The 19,534-nt window shown below is 39.6% G+C and overlaps 1 protein-coding gene across 1 annotated transcript in view; it reads left to right on the top strand.

Annotated features, from left to right (window-relative positions):
• The window catches only part of LOC118333752 (ecto-NOX disulfide-thiol exchanger 2-like), a 162,163-nt gene that overhangs the window by 62,600 nt on the left and 80,029 nt on the right, over window positions 1-19,534 (top strand). The window contains 1 exon segment of the mRNA XM_035669531.1: window positions 15,052-15,198. Within this exon segment, the coding sequence (XP_035525424.1) occupies window positions 15,052-15,198 (147 nt within the window).

Here is a 19,534-nt window from a genome sequence, read left to right on the forward strand (position 1 = left end):
ACACATGGGAGCTTTCTAGAAAATAGTACAGGGTATACAGTTTGCCTGGCAACGACTTCTCCTGTTAGACAAGTGCTCTATTGATTGAGAAGGAGATTGAAATTGATTGAGAAGGAAAGTGAAATCACTGAATCACTCCAGTTGAAATTATGTTCCTACTCTCCTATTTCAATGATAATGCATTCTGCACGAGGCAAGTATTATTCTGCAGCAACCCAGTAAGTTTAGATTTGCTGGAGGAAAAAAAGCCATTGGTTACATTTTGTAGTAGAACTTTTTAATTTCTTATGCATAATTGTAAGAGGGAGCACACTAACTAATGATGAGCAATCAACTGAAAATCATTTTCATTTGTTTAAAAAAGTAACTAAACAATACTGATATTCTGTTTTGTTACAGGTGAATATCTATGTTCAGAGAAACAGTTTAAAGACATGCACAGAGGCAAATACATAAGACATTCTGATATATTAATCTTATGTTTAGCAAATGTTATATTTATTTTGAAGGTTCTACCGATGACCAATGTTCATGTTCTGGGCGGCTTCAAGAAAAAGCTGTTGAAATGCAGCCTGGTTTAAAACCTTGCCACAGTTCTTGAACCTCTGGGAATAAAGTATTATTTCTTCACCACCCCATGTGTTTTTTTTTTCCTACTCACTGAGTTATTTCCCTTAATCCAATCAAAATCGAACCAAACTCAAATAAAATTGTTCTGCTCAAGCTATACAGTAGCTGTAGATATGAAATCAAATCAAGGAAGTGCTGCACTGTTAACCTTGCTTCAGATACTAGAAAAGCTTGCTCCAACCATTGCATTTGTCCAATGCATTAGATTTCTTAATGGATATATGCTTCAAATGGAAGTAGGACTCATTTTCATTATGTTGGTTGAATGGCCTCTGCTGGGCTTAGTTGCCTTCTCTATAGCTGGATAAGTGTGATCTATGAACTGGCTAATTGCCTTTGTCCTGATCGCTTCCATGACCAGGCCATTTACTGTCCGGAAAGGTCATTTCCTGTCCTATTTCTGTAATATCCACCAGGGAGACTCAGCCACAGCAAAGAGAAAATGCTGTAGATGATATTATTGCCATATTATTGTTTGGTTTATTTGTCAAATTATTGAAGCTAATCTCCCGAGAGGTACCGTGGAATGTGCAAACAGCTGGGAATGTAAAACTGATTTCAAAGAAACCAGCAGATGGTTATCTGAGCTGTCATGCTACATTTGTGCCACACAGCTCGTGCACTAGGTCAGTATGAGAAGAGAAATCGAAGGTTAGCCGTGGAGATATTCATTCCTGCAGCCAATGTGGAAGTGAAGTTTGGGAACTAAAGGAGAAGGGACTTAACCTTTTTTCACTGAGGCATAGCTGCTGTCAAAACAAACTGTGAGACTTACCCAACATGTGACGTGAATGCAGAGTGAACATATAGCTGTTCACCTCCCAGTTTTGACCCACTGCTAAATAGTTGACTTGACAGGATACAAGATGCCTGAACTCTGACTGACTGTAACTGTATCCAGTAGCCTGTTGTTTTTGGCAATGAACAGTTCTAGGAGCCGTGTGTAGAATTTAGTGGCGTCTAGCGGTGTGGTTGCAGATTCCTAATCCCTGCCCCAAGTAGAAACTATGGTGGCAGTGAAACGCAAGTAAAAACGCAATCCCTCCCTCATGTAGTGAGATGTGGTTTGTCTGTTCTGGGCTCATTCTAAGGCACTGTTCTTAATAGATCCTCCTAAATGTTACACACTGGACCTTTAAGTAGCAGATTTTTTTCTTTGCCTTTGGGTTATATCAGCAATTTTGTTTGTAATTCTTTTGGATTCATTATGGGTAGACAGGAAATATAGAATTTAACGTTTGACATGGAAGAAGAGTTGGTTAAAACACTAACGAACAGTTTATTTACAGCATGTTCTTACACTCCAGATTCCTTTTTCAAAAAGGGGTTTTGATTTTTACACAAAGGCACCCGAGTCAGAAAATGTGTTATATTCTGTTGCTTTTTGGCACAGGAGATAAGCAGGAAGATTTGACAAAGTGAAGCTGTGATCTTACATCAGTGGGAAGATGGGAAGACTTTCTTGAGTAGCTGCCTGCAGATCATGAGTCTGCAATGACAGCAGCTGAACTTGAGTTTTTATAACTAATGTTATTAATAGGGTATGTTGTCAGTCACAGCTCTCTCTGAACACACATTTCACAAGTTGTACGCTAAGGCTGCTTCTAAAATGTTAAGTAATAAGTTAGAAAATAGTGAAAACTCCTAGTGCACCACGCAGCATCTCTCCCGCCAGGCTGCTGACAGCACTGTCAACCAAACACTCCGTGACAGTGGACGGCGGTAGAGGAGGTTGTACCGGCGTCTTTTCAACAGTGGTTGAGCCTCATTGGCAGTCGGCACGGGAGCTGAGAGCGCTGGAGCAGCAAACTGACGCGAGTCACGCTGCCCTGCCTCACGCTGCCCTGCCTCACGCTGTCTGGCTTTTGTGCTGCCCAACATTTCCATTACCTTCTCTACTTCCATCGCAATTATTTTTGTGTACATTGTGAGACAAGATTTAATTCGTAAAGTTTTCAGCCCGCCGTTCTGTTGCTCCTGCATTGCTCTGTGTACAATGACACAGCTTTTAGGGGGCAGTCCTACTAATAATGTAAAGTTATTTAGATATATAGTGGATGCTGTCTCATATTAAGTATTATTCTGTCCACCTTGCATGCCTCTCCTCCACTATTATACTCTTACTATTATACTACTGTTTCTGCTGTTTCTGACCGTAATAGTTGTGAACACTGTTGGCATCCTGTCAGACCCTCTTATTTTTGAAACATTCTGATGGTTTACGTCTTCCCCCGACACCACTAGTTATCGGCCTTCTGTGTGTGCTGTTACCGTTTGACTTTCTATTCAGAATTTGATGCATTACTATTCTTTGTACAGTGGCATATTTTGCTAGTGAAGTTTGCACCAGGGGTCACATTAAAAAGATGATTCACTTTACCCTTTGTCACTATGGTTCTCTCTATAAATGAGTCAGAGCTTAGCTTTAGCATGCATCAGTGGAAACCCAAGGCGTTCGAATAAATCAAATAAATCATTGTGTTCCTAAGTGGGTGTTTACTTGACTGAGTGCAACCTGTTGTGACCCCAACTGCTTCCAGCCTCCCCGAAGTAAAACAAAGATGTTGTTTTGCACTATTTTGCCCCTCTTTGGCTATTTGCTTTATTTATGCCTTAAATTTCAGTGTGGCAGCTTTTGGAATAGATTTTTCCTGACTATTTTCCTTCTTCCCTGGTCATTACACGAAGAAGTTTCTCTTGCTTCACTGAATGATTCCTTCTGGCACACTAAAACCCTCTTTGCCACAAACGCATCCCCTCCCATTTTCCAGTGACAAAACAACAAGAGCCTTCAGACAATGAGTGCTGACATTTTCTGCCACAGGGTCCATTAGCACTCTGTGTGACTAAATATTGTTTTTTACACTCACAACTCAAAATGTTGGCATGTCTGTACTTAGTGAGGGCAAAAAGGGACAAACATTTCTTTAAATCTTAAATGTGGTCGCAGCCCTGTTTTTGTGTTATGTCATTTTTGTGTTGATTTTGAAGCTGTAAGTATGGTTCAAAAAATATTATTCATTCATGTTATTCGAAGTTGAAAATTCAAGGGGTGTTCCACTGATTTATACATCATAATGATGACTATGGTGATTATCTCAGCTTGAGTTTGAGGCTTCAAGGGCTTCTACACCAAAAGACTGCTTAAAAAACTGGGGAAACGGAGTTTGAAAGAAATGGCCATTCACCAGACAGGGATGGTGTAAGGCAAGACTCTGTTGAGTTGAATCATGGGAAGTGCTTTAGAAGAGTTTGACCCATATTTGAATAAAAAAGGCGGGATTTCCCAGCCTCTATCCCAGAAATACTAAATCGCTTGAGCACCCTTTTTAAAGGAAAACTCTGGTTATGTTTTATCGATTATTATAATGTACTCAGTCATATAGCTCGTTGACTAGTGGACAGTTTAGCCAAATTACCTGAACCAACTTTAGGAGGTAAAACCGAATGTGAGCACACTAACTGAACATTGCCAAAGGTCAGGGTATGCTTGAAATAAACTAATTTGTATTTAGTGACGTGTTACAGCCGGGATCACAACACACATATTCACATTTTAAGGAGACATTGACAGTGTTGGACTCCATTGTACACGTGATAAGTATTTGTGAGAAGACTGAAAAAAGAGAGCTTGAGTGAAAAGTTTGAACCCTGCTTACTTTCTCACATCTGCATTGTCAAACCGCTCATGTTTTTCGCCCAGCTGGACCGATTTTTAGCGATGTCCCTGTTCTCTGAGATCTTGGCCCATACTTTGGTTTAATTTTTGCAGGTCTGTCAATCAGATCTGTTGATCATGGTAACAATGTACTAATGTACAGCACTCATCAAAGTTGTAATAAACCTTAGTTTTCCTTTAAGTTGAGTTCTGTTTCTTGGAGGTTTTGTGCAGACGCAGCTGTCTAAACACTTTAGACGGTGGTTTGGATTCCTGATCCACAAGTGAAAGCAGGCAAGGCTGAAATGGCAGCCACAGGAATGCCTGTAGATGAGAGCTGCGGGAAGCCAAATCAAGTAGAACTATCTCGCATCATGTCACTGATCAAAACATAATCCACACATGCAATACTGCATCACAAAACTGTCTACAAGACGGAGCGGTAACTAGTGAAAGCAAAAAAAGCACTTGTAATAATCAGCGGTTATATCAAGGCAGCATATGTGCCCCTCTTAGCAGTGTAGATCGTGATCAACATCAGACTTCACAGTGAGGACTTCAGCTTCCTGGACCAGAATTCAGAGCTCCAACTCATGGAGAATGACAAGTAGCCATCTGGTAATTCTTCTCTTCAGACCTGTACGGTAGCTGCATCCTGAAATAGCATCAAAGGCAAAGAATTGTCTTTGCAGTTGCATCTAGTACGCTGAGATCTCACTTGTATTGTCACTCAGGGGGTCCGATACATTTGGATACAGATTCAATCACACTCATTCTCATTTCAAAACGAGGGAAAGAGAGAGGAAGCTGTGTGCAAGACAAACAATACAAACAACTAAGAAGCATTAATTGACACACAAGGGAATATGGCTTCTTATCTACTCTCCTTGAAACTAAGTACAGCCTCAGGGATGTTCTGAAGCCTACTGACAAGGTGTGGGCATGCTTTTCAAAAACCAAACGAATACATGGTTTGCAAAGAAATTTGTGAAGTTGTGATACCGGCTGTGAGTCAGTAAAATTGATGTCTTGGAATGGCTATGAGTTGATGTAGCCTAATGGCACGCATTTTAATAGCACTGGCTGCAGGGCTAAGTCTTCCATTTTATTTTGAATGTATTGTCTTTTTTAACTGTAACCTGTTACCAATTTTAAATATTTATGGATTATTACAGACATCAAACTATCAGGCTTACTTCTGTTGGAGAAGGTAATTACTGAAATAAGGACTAATTAACACAGCTGTAGAAGAAATATATGTATGCCACCCTGATGGCCTTAGGTTACAAACACTGAAAGTGAGAGAACTTTAAAAACATCATTAAAAGTAGGAGACTTTTAAAAAAGAAATACTGTGGTAGAGTGACACCTTCACCCAAGGCATACGTAAATATAGACAATTGTGGCAGAAAATGAATAAAATGCAGAGTGAAGGTGAAAGGGCGAAGCCTGGTGCCTGGAGTCACATTGTATGTTGAGATAATGACTGAAAATCGGTAGATCTGTAGTACCCGATGATTGCTAAGCTTTGCACAGTCTTGTCTGAAAGCAGCTCATTGTCCTTGTTTGACTTTTTGTTTATGACAAACAGCATTAACAATACAGGAAATTAAGCATAGAAATACTTCCAGAAAGAAATCCAAGAAAATAAATTTCCATTTTAGAATAAACACTGAACATTTTGTGTTTTGTTTTTCCTCTCTGTCCTCTTTTTTTCTCTATCTAATTTGTCATTCTGTCTTTTCTCCTTAGATGATAAATATTAATAAGCCAAGATATTGGATATGTCCTGTAGCATGCAGGCTGCAGTTATACACAGGGAAACAGCTGCTATTGAAAGACATGCATTGCACTCTTGCAATCAAAGGCAAAAAGCTAGTGCAGGATACATCTTGCTGCTTTTAAAAGCTTGTCAGTGATGGCAGCTGCTCATCATAAATCTCTTGTCTTCTGTCCCAGTCCATTCCCTCACAAGGATAAAATATAGGTGGTCTGAAGCAAATTATAGAGCAGTTAAGCTTTCAGAACAGGCACCAAATAAGACAGAAAATAAAAAGAAGTAGATGGCAGCTAAGCACTGGAGTGAAGAGAAAGGCATAATTAAGAGAAGCTTACGTTTGAGAAGACAGATGGGAGAGAACAAGAGGTGGCGTAGAATGAAGAAGAGGTTTATGGACAAGCAGGCGGTGCCAATAGATGGTTATATACATTTGAAGCTCTAAAAGAACAGCCAGTCCCCTCTGCAACCTAATCCCATTTTAATTAGGAGGAATGACTTGCACCTTACCCTCAAGGAGCAACCATGTTTGCAGTAATAGTGCCTGTCCCAGGATTGAGAGCTTCAGTATGGCGTCAGTTCAGTTCACTTCAGCCAAAAAGTTCATGCGCAACCTCAAAAAGAGAGACTACTTTACACTCAAGAAACTGAAGTTTTAAAGTGAATCCCCTGATGTGCAATGAATGGACATACAGTGAAGTCACTTGTCGAGCTACATGTGTTTTATAGATGACCATTCACAGCCGGTCATGGTGACTCTGGGCTCTCCCAGAGTGCCATTGTTGAAGTACGTTGGAGCCAGTGAGCCTCTCATTAGCCATTCCTCTGGAACACAAAAACACATCGACATAGGCTGGATGTTTTTCTAACAGACTGCAAATAGCTTCACCAACTATTTAAGGGAAGGGTGAGCGTCCCTAAAGTTATTACCGTAAGAGCGTCGGTGCCAATCGTAAAGCATGCCATGCTGTAAAAATGATACAGCGATTACCCGCACAGCCAAGATATCCTTTGTACCGCTGCCTAATTGTTGACATCTTGATCTGACCGTACACTGCATGCATTAAAGCATTGTGTCTTTCAAAGGAGAAGCCAGATGGTAAGAGCTTAGCCGAGCTGGGGCCTTGAGGACAGCAGAAAAGAACAGCTCTCCTGGGAGGAACCTACATTTTGACTTTATTGTCTCCTACCATGAGCATCTCTAGGACTTATTAGTCCAACGTTAAGCGTTGCTCTCAGAAGACATTGCATGCAATGTGTAAGTTAACGTGACCTTATCAACTGCGGTGTTGTCCTGTAACACACACACACACACACACTTATTCACTCACTAAATAGAAAGGGCACGAGCCTTTGACAGTTGAAAGCAGCTTAGACTGCAAACCAAAGATTCTTAGTGAGTTTAATGGAATAGAGATGAGTGGATGGGAGATTTAAATAAATTAACCTTCAGTGAATTCCCTGAGGCTTGGAGGAATGACAGAGTGGGTATGAGGAGGAATTTTTTCCTTGTCACTGATGTTATGAATAGTCATGACATGATTATGGCGAGCTAGTGCTCTTCATCGTGCGTGTTAACCCGAACTCATTTTGAAGCACAGCAGAAGTGAACGCTGAAAATATTGACAATGTTCATAGGAGCGGAAAACTCCAATTAATTGCTGTCCCTTCACATTAATAACCCTTCGCTTTTTATGTTTTGGCCTTTGTGTGTCAGTGTGTTCCAGCTCCATATGCCAATGTATGGGTAGAGTTTATATATCGCATGCAGAGCAGGGGGAAATTCGTAAATGCACAATGAGATATTCCATGCTAGCATTGTTTTAAAATGTCATCACAACATCAGGGAATAGATTAACCTTTACCAAACTCCCAACTGTAAGAACATAATTCTTTCTATGCACTTATCATGATATTATTCCTGATCGGTGTCGCTGACATTTGCTTTAAAATGCAAAATGCTGAATAGTCTCACTCCTGTATTGATTAGGATGCAATAACTTCCTGTTAAGAGTCAAATGTTCGGTCTATATTTGCTTCTTTTTTTTTTTTTAACTGCCAGTTTGTCTGAGTTAAATCATTTTTTGTTTGTTTTAGCAATTTCTTCTCATTGACACTTAATTACTTTCTAGAACTGGTTCGACGGTGTTGTAGATATGTCAGGTTAAGTTTTATTTTGAGTAAGTGCAATGAAATATGACCTGTCTTTGAAAGTGAAAATTCTCATTCTAAGTATAATTTTTTTTCTGTCATTACTGGTGATAAATATTCATTGCTGCAGTTCTTTGGCACTGTGTTTCCCTCCAATCTCAGTGCAACCGTTTTGCCAATACTTTGAATCTATTTTACTGACAGCACCTGCTGCATCTCCAAACAATGAAAGTGTGAATTGTTCTATTACAGGGTTTAACTGGGTGCCGTAGGAAAAAGAGATGCTAATATCTACACTATTTAAATGTCATGTAAATAAAAGACTCACTGTGGAATCATATTGTGAAAACATAAACCCAAAAATCTCTGTATAATGGAAAAGTGAGCAGTTCCAATTTTCTCAACTTGTAATTTTATCATGGAACTATTTGATAGGAGATGAATGAACACCCAAACAACAAGCTGAAGTGTGTGTGTGTGTGTGTGTGTCTGTGTGTGTGTGTATAAAGTACGTCCACAATATAGTAGAGAAATACTACTTTGTGTTTGTATAGTGGTGACTGTGATGTACTTGTCCACTGTTGTATTTACAACCGATCTGACACTTAAAGAATTTGCAGGTCTCTATGGCAATGGAACCCGGTTCTGACTGGTGATTTTTTTCCCCCTCTGTACCCTCTCTCTCTCCAATCTTCTGCTCTCTGGGTCGCTGACTGTTTCCAGGACTTTGTTTTACCTGGCTGACATCTGTCGCTCCTGAACAAGAACACGAGCAGACGGCATATGAACACCCACAGAGAGCTCATGGTTAACTTCTTTATGAATGCAACAAAGACCTAACAGAATTTGCACCTCAGGTGTGAAGACTCAAACTTGAAGTAGCATTTTTGTTGAAGCTCAGAACTTGAATACTTGTTAATGAAACAACCTTGCGTTCTCTCTGATTGCGATAAAAACACATATTGTACTTCTAAAGCTTCTTGGCACATCTTTAATGTGTGGTTACAAATAGTGCTGGCTACCATGGCTGACCACAGCTTGCAGGCATGGCAACAGCTTACCGAACCAGGTTCGGCCTTGTCTTCAGCAAATGGAAGAGTCAAAAGCAGGATGCTGTCAGACATTAATTTTCTTTGTTAAAATGAGCAAAGCCTGAGGGTTTGTGCAGCTGTGCATAAAGTGGCCCTGTGTATCCACCACTTGTATGAACCGCTTGTTGTTTTAACTGCTCTTTGTCTTTGCTATAAATACATAGGAAGTGAAAAGCTTGGCTAATAGCCTTATGAGAATGCCTCAGCTGCTTGGCATGCTTTGCCATCCATTGCTAAGCCACATCGGTCAGACACCTTGTTTATACATCTGCTAAGGGCACTCATGACTTGACAGGTCTGCTACCTTTTTTAGGAAGCTTGCGCCCACCAGTCCTGGGCCAGAACATGTTCTGTTGTTGTGATGGACACTCCAGGCTATGAATAAAGAATTATCTCATTTAATTGTAGTGTCTGATCTGTGTAGAAACTTTTTTAAGCGAGACCTGATGGAGGTCTTGTGACTTCATCAGTAAGCTTTCAGGTGACTAAAGGCTAATTTGGGACACTGTTTGTAGACCTGCCAGCTGCCACCCAACATGACCCAGAGTTATAGCCTGTGCCTTTACTGTGACCCATAGGAGCTATCAGAATGTGACTTGTGACCTGCATTTCTAATATATCGTGATGGGACAATATGACTTTTTAATCCAAGACTTTGGTTCCCCTTTCCACCCCAGCTACATGTTGTCTACATGGTTTTGTTGTGACTTAAATGTTAAAACATGGGGGGCTATAAGTACATATAAGTACGTGCACTGTAATTAAAATGAGTGTTAAACTATTTTTTTATTGATACAAAATGAATCAAGAACAGATTTTTAATTCACTTTATCAAACAGTAATGTCAACCATCGCTGCCTGCAACTGAATATGAGCATTTGCTGGATTTGTTGGTCTGAAGTTTAGAGAGAAAGGAGCTGTATTTTATAGAAACACAAAAGAATAAAAACTAGGAAGCCGTGGCTTCATGTTTGTAATGGGACGATGGCTCTGGGAATTCCTGCTCCCAGTTCTCTCTTCTGAGCTAAATCTGAGTGAATCATGAATAAATGTTTTCCTTTTTACAGCATTAATTCAGTCAGGTAGATCCAACTGTGAGCTCATGACCTCGTAAAACTAAAGTCGTATTTGGATTTTTCTGTGTCTCTCTGTGTGTATACTTGTGTGTGTTTTGACCTTTATAAAAGATTCATTTGTAATATAACATCTTTATGCTTTAATTTCTCTTCTGACAACTTCCTCTAGCTGCTGACCGACACAAGACTTGGTGATTAAAACATCCATCTTTTAGTTTCCTTTATACAATAGTACTTCCCTGTGAGGGTTTTGCAGTTTATCAGTGAACAGTTGATCCATTTCAGATTTTGTCCTGATGTGCTCAACGTGCTCAAACACTTGCCTGTTTGATGAGACAGATCAGTGGAGCTGAATGGCAGTTTGTTGACAGTTATCGTTTAGTAATGAAGTGGAATAGTCAGAGAGTCACATCTACTTCTGAGGTTTGGGTTACGTTAATGTTGTGTGCCACCATCTGGCCCTTTGCCTCATTCAGATGGATGAATGTGCCTTCTACACAGCCTCTGTATGTTGCTCTCGTAGATCATACCCCCCATTTAAACAGTTGCCTGCATTATTCACACTGTACTGTTGGGTTTAATAGCTGATAAGAGTTAGATTAAGGACTATTGGACAACTATACACACACGTGTGATCCATACAGAAAGTCCACAGGTCTGGTCCCCACAGCTGCCAGTGGGCCTTGAAGTCATTATTAAACAGTTCATTTTGAACTCATTATTTCATATTTCACTCTCATATTTCATGATGTTGTAATGCAGAAAACTGAATGTATGCCCTGAAATTAGTGTCTATTATTTGAGACCATTATTTGATTTTATTTTTATAGGACTTTTATAGGATCTAAGATATACAGATGATATTTAAGTCTTTTTAGAGGTTTGTCAGCATCTGTTTTCCATCAGATAATTCACATTTTTCAGGCCTAGTCTATAAATTAGGTTATTGACTAAGTGTGTCATTGAGCTGTCTCAATTATAATATGGAGACATCATATTCAGCACACTTTTATCCACAGTGTAGATGCACTAGTTGGTTTCACATCCAAGGCAGTTTAATGGTGTTTTAATGACCCACTGAATGTTATTGTGTATTCTAATGGTCCAGTCTTTTCCTTGCTCTCTGTGCCATTAACGGGGCACGTTGGTAATGCATCCTTGATGTAAGATCAGGTCACGTTCATTTGTGATATTTCTTTTATTCCATCCGAAGGCCACAGAGCATAAAGTTTCTCTATAAGTTCAGTACTTTCATTCATTCCTTCATTTACTGTGCGTTGCTTCCACCCAAAGCCTCCACTTGTCTCCACCCAACCTCCCGGTATTTATTTTCCTCTTACCCCGGGGAGCGATACTCACAGACATCACTCCTCCCTCTGGCCAGATGTTGAAACTTAAACACGCCATCCATCAGCCTACAGACAAACGAGTAGCACAGCAGACAGGGGCGATGACCCAGCAAAGACATTCCTAATTTACAGGTTTACACTGACGCACATACACACACAGAAAGAGACTCCAGTCCTAAGCTATGTTCCCACCTTTTTTAAATCAACGTGTAGTTCTGCTGTGGGTCGTAACTGTCATAACGATTACTGGTTCTAGACACTGACCACTGTTTCAAAACTCAAACCCAGAGAACCAAGCTTCTGGTGTGATAAAATGGCATTGTTCAGCCGAAAGTGGTTTCATTCATCAAGGCTCAATCTGCAGAGTGCTTTTCTTCACTTTTCCTTAATACTTAAGTAACGCTATTACTCAAGAGCCAGATAAGGTCCCATAATTCACATAAAATGTACTGGATGCAGTCAGTCATGTAACTCTCAATCAGTTTTAAATCACGCATTTGAGGGCAACTCATTTTTTTCAGCCTGTCTGTTGTTTTTGTCAACTCCCACATGTCGACATCTTGTTTTCTGAATCTGACATTTTTAGACAAACCACCGCCACTATGAGCAAAAGTAACTTCTTGCCCTGATCTTGAAGTGGAACAACACAGTAACTGCTGCAGCTGAGTGGTATTTCCCTGTCAGCTGTTCAGTGCTACTTCACTCTTTCCGTGGCTTTCTCTTGGCCGTTCTTCATGGGAACTCTCACGCCACTGACTGAAGGGCCGTCTCCTTGAATGTAAACTGTCGCTGTTTAGTGGTGACACAGTTAACATTGGCAGAGTAATGAATTTATTTCACTCTCCATAGTATTGACGCCCATCTTTAAACACAGTGTGACAGATGGATGCTGAGTAGCGATCGAGATGTGTGTGGGTCTGTGTGTGTGAGCTCAGACAGAAGATCTATTTAGGCTGCAAATACACAGTCCCCTTTGCCCAAATGTAACAAATCTCCCACATGCAGGTTTAAGGGCTTATTTCTCAGCGTGTGTTGTCTGATTGTAAGCAGAACCCCTACCTCTGAGACACTTTGTGCTCCTTATAGACATGTTTATTCAGTTTCTCAATACATAGAGAAGGTCCTGATGACAGGAAATACGGAGAAGCTTACATAAAGGCAAAATAAATGTTTGTTTGGTAGGGACAGAAAACGTGAGTTTGTACCAACCCGTCTTTACGTTACAGCACCTGGATACTTTTGTACAGTTCTGCCAGATTTGACTTAACATTGGAGAAATGTAATGATTTTTATCTTCTCTTCTTCTTTATTTTCTTTGTCTCATTTCTCTTTCTTTGTCTGAGTGCTTGCCTTGTCTGTCTCTATTAAGCTACTGATCAATCTTTTTTTCTATTGACCAATTAAGTAAAAGAAAAGCAAAGACATGGTTGACACATACAATCTATAATCATTTGATCTGGTCTTACATAGAAACACACACCTTAATGAAAGCATTGCTCCTAATCGCAGTGTCTAAAGAGTCCTCATTTTGTAAAGTATATTTTAAAATCCTTAACAAAGATGTTGCTGTTGTTTAGAGCACTGAGTTTGATACTAACTGATTAAGGTCTTGTGGACCTCTGTTAGAGCCACATTAATGCGGGGCTTCTGATCTGCTGTGTGATGGAGGGAAAAACAAATCCGTGCACAAAGAAGTGTCATGAATTTTTCATGAATGTAGACCGAGTCTCCCCAGGACCCTGCTCTGAATTATAAACAAATACACAACTCTTAAAGAGTGGAGAATAGCTGATACGTTAAGCAGAAAACACGAGTCAAGTTGTTTATCATTTATTAGGACTCTGGAGCAATCTCGTTTCGTCTCCATTACTTATGGGTCTAAGTGTTCTTATTGTCTCGTATTCATGATATGAATACTTTTTTTTAAATTAAGATATCAGTGAGCTAAATGGAAGTGCTAAAGAAAACCTCGCCTCCTCTGAACTGTCTTATAAAGTGCCCTCATTATACTGTATATCTGAGCTTGAATCTTTCTTAAGATGTAGAACTACCTTTACATCTATGTTAAAATTGGGATGAGATGGTGTTTTTGTGAGTGTGTTGTTTCGGTATCGAGCACTAGATTCTTTACAGTTCCCAGCATTATTTCAGAGGAACCTTCTTATCGGTATTTGCACCATGTTTGTTATATTTACATATTTTTATTGTTCGTTTTTGGCCTTGTTAAAGTTGACCTTGATTGAAAGAGAAGAAGAACAGAGCATGTGTCGGTGATTCTGTGCACGCACAAAATGATTCTGAGGTCAGCCAACTAGTGTATGTATGTGCCTCTTCTTTGTCTGGAATCAGGACAGAAATATTCTGGTACAAAAAACAAAATCCTTTTGCTGGGTAGCATTTCACTTTTTTAAAATTGATTTGAATATTTACAAGTTTCTAAAACCTACTCTCTCCAAAGAATTTCAAAAAATGTGCATTCAAATCCAGACTTTATATGAAGGATTTTGCCAAAGATTATTTTATTCATGGATTAATCTGCCTATATTCTTGTTGAATCAATTGGTAGTTCGGGCTTTAAAACATCAGAAAAGGTGGAAGATGGTCACTGCAATTTCCCAAAGCCCAAGGCTTTTGGGACGTTTCCAAATAGCTTTTTTTGTCTGCCAAAGGAAGAGCAGCAAATTCTCACATTTTAGAAGCTACAACTATCAATTGTGCATTTTTGCATTAAAAAAATACTTAATTAATTGATAACAAAGTAGTCTGTATTTCCTGCCAACTGATACATTGACTGAATGTTACAGCTCTACTTGTGCGTGTGTATGTATGTATGTATGTATGTATTCACACATAATTCCTTACAGATTATTTTAGTTAGGAGAACAATCTCACCATAAGGTCCATTTTGCAGTTCTGGCGCTAATGATCAAAGCACATGATCTTCATCGGCAGATGTGGGAGTTGCTTAGTCATGGAACTACAGATGTTCAAATTTACACTTTATTTTAAAAGTCTGAAAGTCAAAGTTTAATCTTGACCTTGGAAGCAGAACTTTTCTTCTATTCAGTAGCTGTTCTGCAGCTTTCTTTTCTATCTTGTCACATAGAATTTTTTTTGCTAAATTTAATTTTATAAGAACACAAACAATAGTATTTCTGTCTTTGGAATTTGATTGTTTGGAGTCCTGACCATTGCTTTTATGGTTCGACCAGTGCCATCGTCATTAGGCACGCCCCTTGTTTCACAGTGGTTTCCCCTTTAGTCACACGCCATCACTGCATTTACTATAAGGAGGCTTTCTGTATTTTGTGTCTTCCAGGACTCAACGCTCTGCCCTTTGATCCAGCATCTAACAACGACCCTCTCCATTTCAACGGTTCCAGTGGGCAACTGGTGACTGAGTGTCCTCCTCTGGAGAACACTGCTGAGAACAGCAAGAAGAGGAAGAGAGCCAGCCTGCCTCCAGGTACTGACAGCAACTGCCTCACAAGTATTGCATCACTGCTGCACGATTACTCTGTGGTTTCAAATCCTCACCGTTTTTCCCTCCGCCATGTCGAATGCTAAATGCAAGTGCCCATATGGTAAATGGAAAATATCTCCCATCATTCAGAAAAGCTTTTATACAACAGCTAGATTTTTTGACCTGACTTTTCTCCCCCCCGTTCCTCCAACAACATGAAATAGCTGCGATGGGAATTGTTGCATAATCCTATCATTTGGTGGTGGCACGGGGGGGGAAGAAAGTAGCTTAGTTTAGTCTTTGTTGTTTTCCATTAGCTTGCCGTGTCCTGAGGCTCTGGTTGTCTGGCCTGTTTGGAGGTCAGGCAGCTGCAGCAGGAAACCGCTCGGCTGAGATTGTGTGCCTGACTGTCTGTTACCGTGCCAACACCACCTGCCAATCAAAACTGCAACACGCCTTCAGCTTTCTCACACGCGCATGCTGACCTGTCACACACACAGGGATGTGCTGGGAGAGGTCTGTCTGTGCACATGTTCGCTACAGAGTGTGCCACAATTAAACAGTAATTTCAGTTAGCGGTGGTTTGCTTGGTAATGTGTCAAATTAAAGAAGGACTTTCTAATTAAGGAATTAAAGAAGTACTGACTAATTAATTGCTTTGTAAGTAATAGAAAGAAGAGGGCCCTTAAGACTGAGAGGTTGTTTCTATGTTCTCTGCTTTTCTAGAGATGATTACTTCTTGATAAAGTTTAATTTCATTTTAATTCACTGACCATGTCAAACTATAATTGGATAATGTATCATGGATGATTTTCAAGCAAATGGCCAATGTCTGTCCAAATAACGGATTTGTTTAATTGTTATAAGTAACATATTATGCGTAACATTAAGCCCATGTGTGAATGGATTTCCACTTAAAAGGAAGAAAATAAAAAGTTATATTGACCGAACCATTACAGTAATTTCAGCTTCTTCAGTTTCTTGAGATGTATTAAAAACATGACCTCCCGTCAGTTAATTCATCAAAACTGCAGTTTCACTCAAACCCCAGGAATTCTCAAATGATCCAGAACACACGTTAATGCATCTTTACGATCACTAACTTAAACACCCTGCAACCTAATAGATATATTTTATGAACAGAAGTGGTATTATATAAATGTAGGTAACATGGAGCTTTTCCAGAATCAGATCCTAATTTAAATATGAGCAAATAGTTCTCACTTGTCAGATTTCCCATTACAGCTCTGAAAGCCCAGTATCCTACAGTCACAATATCTTTAGTGTTGTGCGTAATCACACTCTCAAGTACTACCCTGCAGGTTTTTCTCTTCCATTGTCATACTTGCACAGCAAAAATATCCGAAACTCATAAAATGCTTTGACAGTAACTAGTAACAGGGAATAGAGGTATATTAGTGTTTGTGTGCACTGATAAAAGCCCATCAGAAAGCCTTGAGATAAAAACATTAGCAGATCATATATATATAGTGGGAAAGACCATCATATTTTCTCTTAACGTCACCAAAGTGGTAAGAACCAGTGGTAAGACCACTCCCTGTCTGGGTCATTCTGCGCCAAGTTATTTATATCAGACATAGTGAGTAGGCGAAGTTTCTTCCTCTAATATTAAATAATGCAGGAAGGTGAAATGACTTCTTGTATAATATAATGGTACTTTTGAGATTCTTTATATATGTGTAAATGCTGCTGTGATGATGAGTCATACCAAACCAACCAAAGTGTTTGTCTCCATCCAATTTACTTTCCAACTCACAATCACATATAGGTCAAATGCATATTGTTGTGAGTTAATAAGGGCACAGAAAGATGTGCTGGTATTTGCTAGAGGAACTTGAACTGACCACAGTGATTGACGTTAGAAGTATATTCCTTCATCTTGTATTAAACTGTTAACTATGAGGCTGTGTATACAGTCATAAGGTCAGTAATAGGAGTACTCTGATCCCTATTTGTTATTATTTTTTTTATTTGTGGTAGTGGTACAACTCAATGCTACCTGTTTGTTGGAGGGCTGAGAGTGCAGTGAGAGAGCAGGCTTGGTAGGGAGAGTTTGTCCTTACAGTGCAAAATGTGTCTGAATTTCACAAAGAGTTCAATGTTATTTGCATTTCTCCAGGCTACTCTGTGTTAGTTTCAGTTTGAGTGGGATTGACGGATGCACGGTCATGTGTAATGATTCTCCTTTCATCTCGCCGCTCAGCGGTCACAGTGACACACACCGAGGTCTTTGTCACGCACATGCACGCGTAAAAAAAGATTAAAAATACATTAATGCATAAAAATGGTTAAAAATAAAAACCTGCTTACCCCAAGAGAAAACTAGCTAGAGAGATCATGTGTCTTGTGATCATGTGCAGAAAGAGGACTGTAAGTCAGTCATTGCTGCACGCTAACTTGAATCCAGTAGCTTCGGTCCGGCTCATGATTGTCTCCAGGCTCGGCCAGTCCTCCAGCTCTCTGATGGAGCACCAACTCATTAGCAGCCACATGAGTCTTGCTAAGGGACCCTAATGGATAAATTTTTTCATTACAATTTCCATTACATTTTATAATCCATTATTCAAGTGTGCAACCATCCATAGGAACATATACACTGTTATGAAACATTAAACAGCTACATTTTATTTCAATAATTACTTAAAAATTTCAGAAGGCAACAAACAAACCTGCCTCATTGATGTGACCCACGAGGAGTCAGAGTCATTCCAGACTTAATGCCACCCTGCTGATAGATTATTTACTAATGATCTTTAAACCACCACACCAAGACCAAAACAACAAGCAGCTAGATTCATAATTAAGAGGCCCTCACCTCCTATAAACAGTTATGGGAAATGTTTAAAGTTGTTATTCTGCTCACTCTGGGCACAAAGTAGTCCTCTCACTTTATATTCAGTCTCCATATCTTTATTTAGTTGACGATGAAATGGCTCCATAGAAATGAAGTTCAATGGGAATCATTCAAAGGAAATCTCTAGCTTGAAGTGACTTTATTTTACGCAGGCATGTGAAAAAATTCATTGTTCTTCTGTCTTGGACCCAGTAAAATTGAGGCATTGAATAGTTCAACCACGCTTTCTTTATCAAACAATGCTGGTTTTATATAGTTGTTCCCGCTAAAGCTAGAGACGGTGCACTTGGTCACCATCTTTGCTCTTTATCTTTTTTTAGTTTTCTGTGTTTATGTGCACCCACTATATGTGTGCGCGCCTGTCTTTTAACAATCCATAATAAGTGGTGCCTTGGGGCAGCAAGCACACTGCAAGGATTTTCTTTAGTCTGTTTTATATCAGTTTTACAACACAGCCAGAGATGGCCGTTTCCCCTCCAGTTCTGCTGTGTTTAAGCTGCAGGTGGTAAAGAGAATGAGATTTTGAAATGCTGCTCAGTTTTTAGTGGCACAGGATCCCCCCCCCCCCCTTTTTTTTTTTTTTTTTTTTTTTTTTTACTGGAGCTGGATTTTATTAGCTCATGCCTGTTATGTTAATGTAATACAAATAAATAATCGTTATTGCTGAAGAAATTCTAAAATAAGGATTTACAGTGCAAAATGGAGGTACAAAATAAAAATAAAAGTAGGAAAAGTATTACAGAAAAATGGAAAACCTTTTTTAAAGGACTTTGTATTTAACGGTGCCCTGTGGATCTTTCCACACAGAATGTAAACATGACCGTTGCTTGTGAACATTCAGCGTTACTTACCACTGTGGTCTAACAAATGTGTTGAATCCATTTCCTTTACTCGTATAACAAAACCAATTTTGCAAATATTTTCAATCCAGAATTGTTTCTATCTGTGTTTGTTTGCTAGCAATCTTCTTCTTCGCATGTGGTGGTGCATTGCAGCATATCTTGGCGTGTCACTGCGCCCTGTGGGATCAGTGGAATAGTGTGAAACCATTGCATATGCTGACTGGGTTGTGGATCTCATGCGCATGCACGAGATAATTAAAACAGTGACCTACTCATAGAAAAGCAGCTCCGTAGTGCTACTAGAGGTCAAATACTCTACAGGGAACCTTTAAGGCTGACTGATTTTTTTAGGCCTGAGAGCGAGGGGTTCCACAGCTGTGGATAGCAAAGGTCCTGTCAACTTTGGTAATGAGGTGTGTTTTCACCCAGTGCACACAGTACTGTGCCTGCAGTGCTCCTTAACTAACGTCCTAAAACCTTTGCAGTCTACTGTGGGTCAATTAGAGTGCAGACATTAACCCAAAGCAGCCATACTTAAAGGACTATCAAAACCTTTGGGAAATTCGCTCACCTTATTTGAAACATATGTGACATCAGGACATGCATCATTCAGTTAGAGGCC

The sequence above is a fragment of the Morone saxatilis genome, unplaced genomic scaffold (assembly GCF_004916995.1).
Source record: "Morone saxatilis isolate NCDOM2014 unplaced genomic scaffold, NCSU_SB_2.0 Contig22, whole genome shotgun sequence".
NCBI classification, from domain to species: Eukaryota; Metazoa; Chordata; class Actinopteri; family Moronidae; genus Morone; species Morone saxatilis.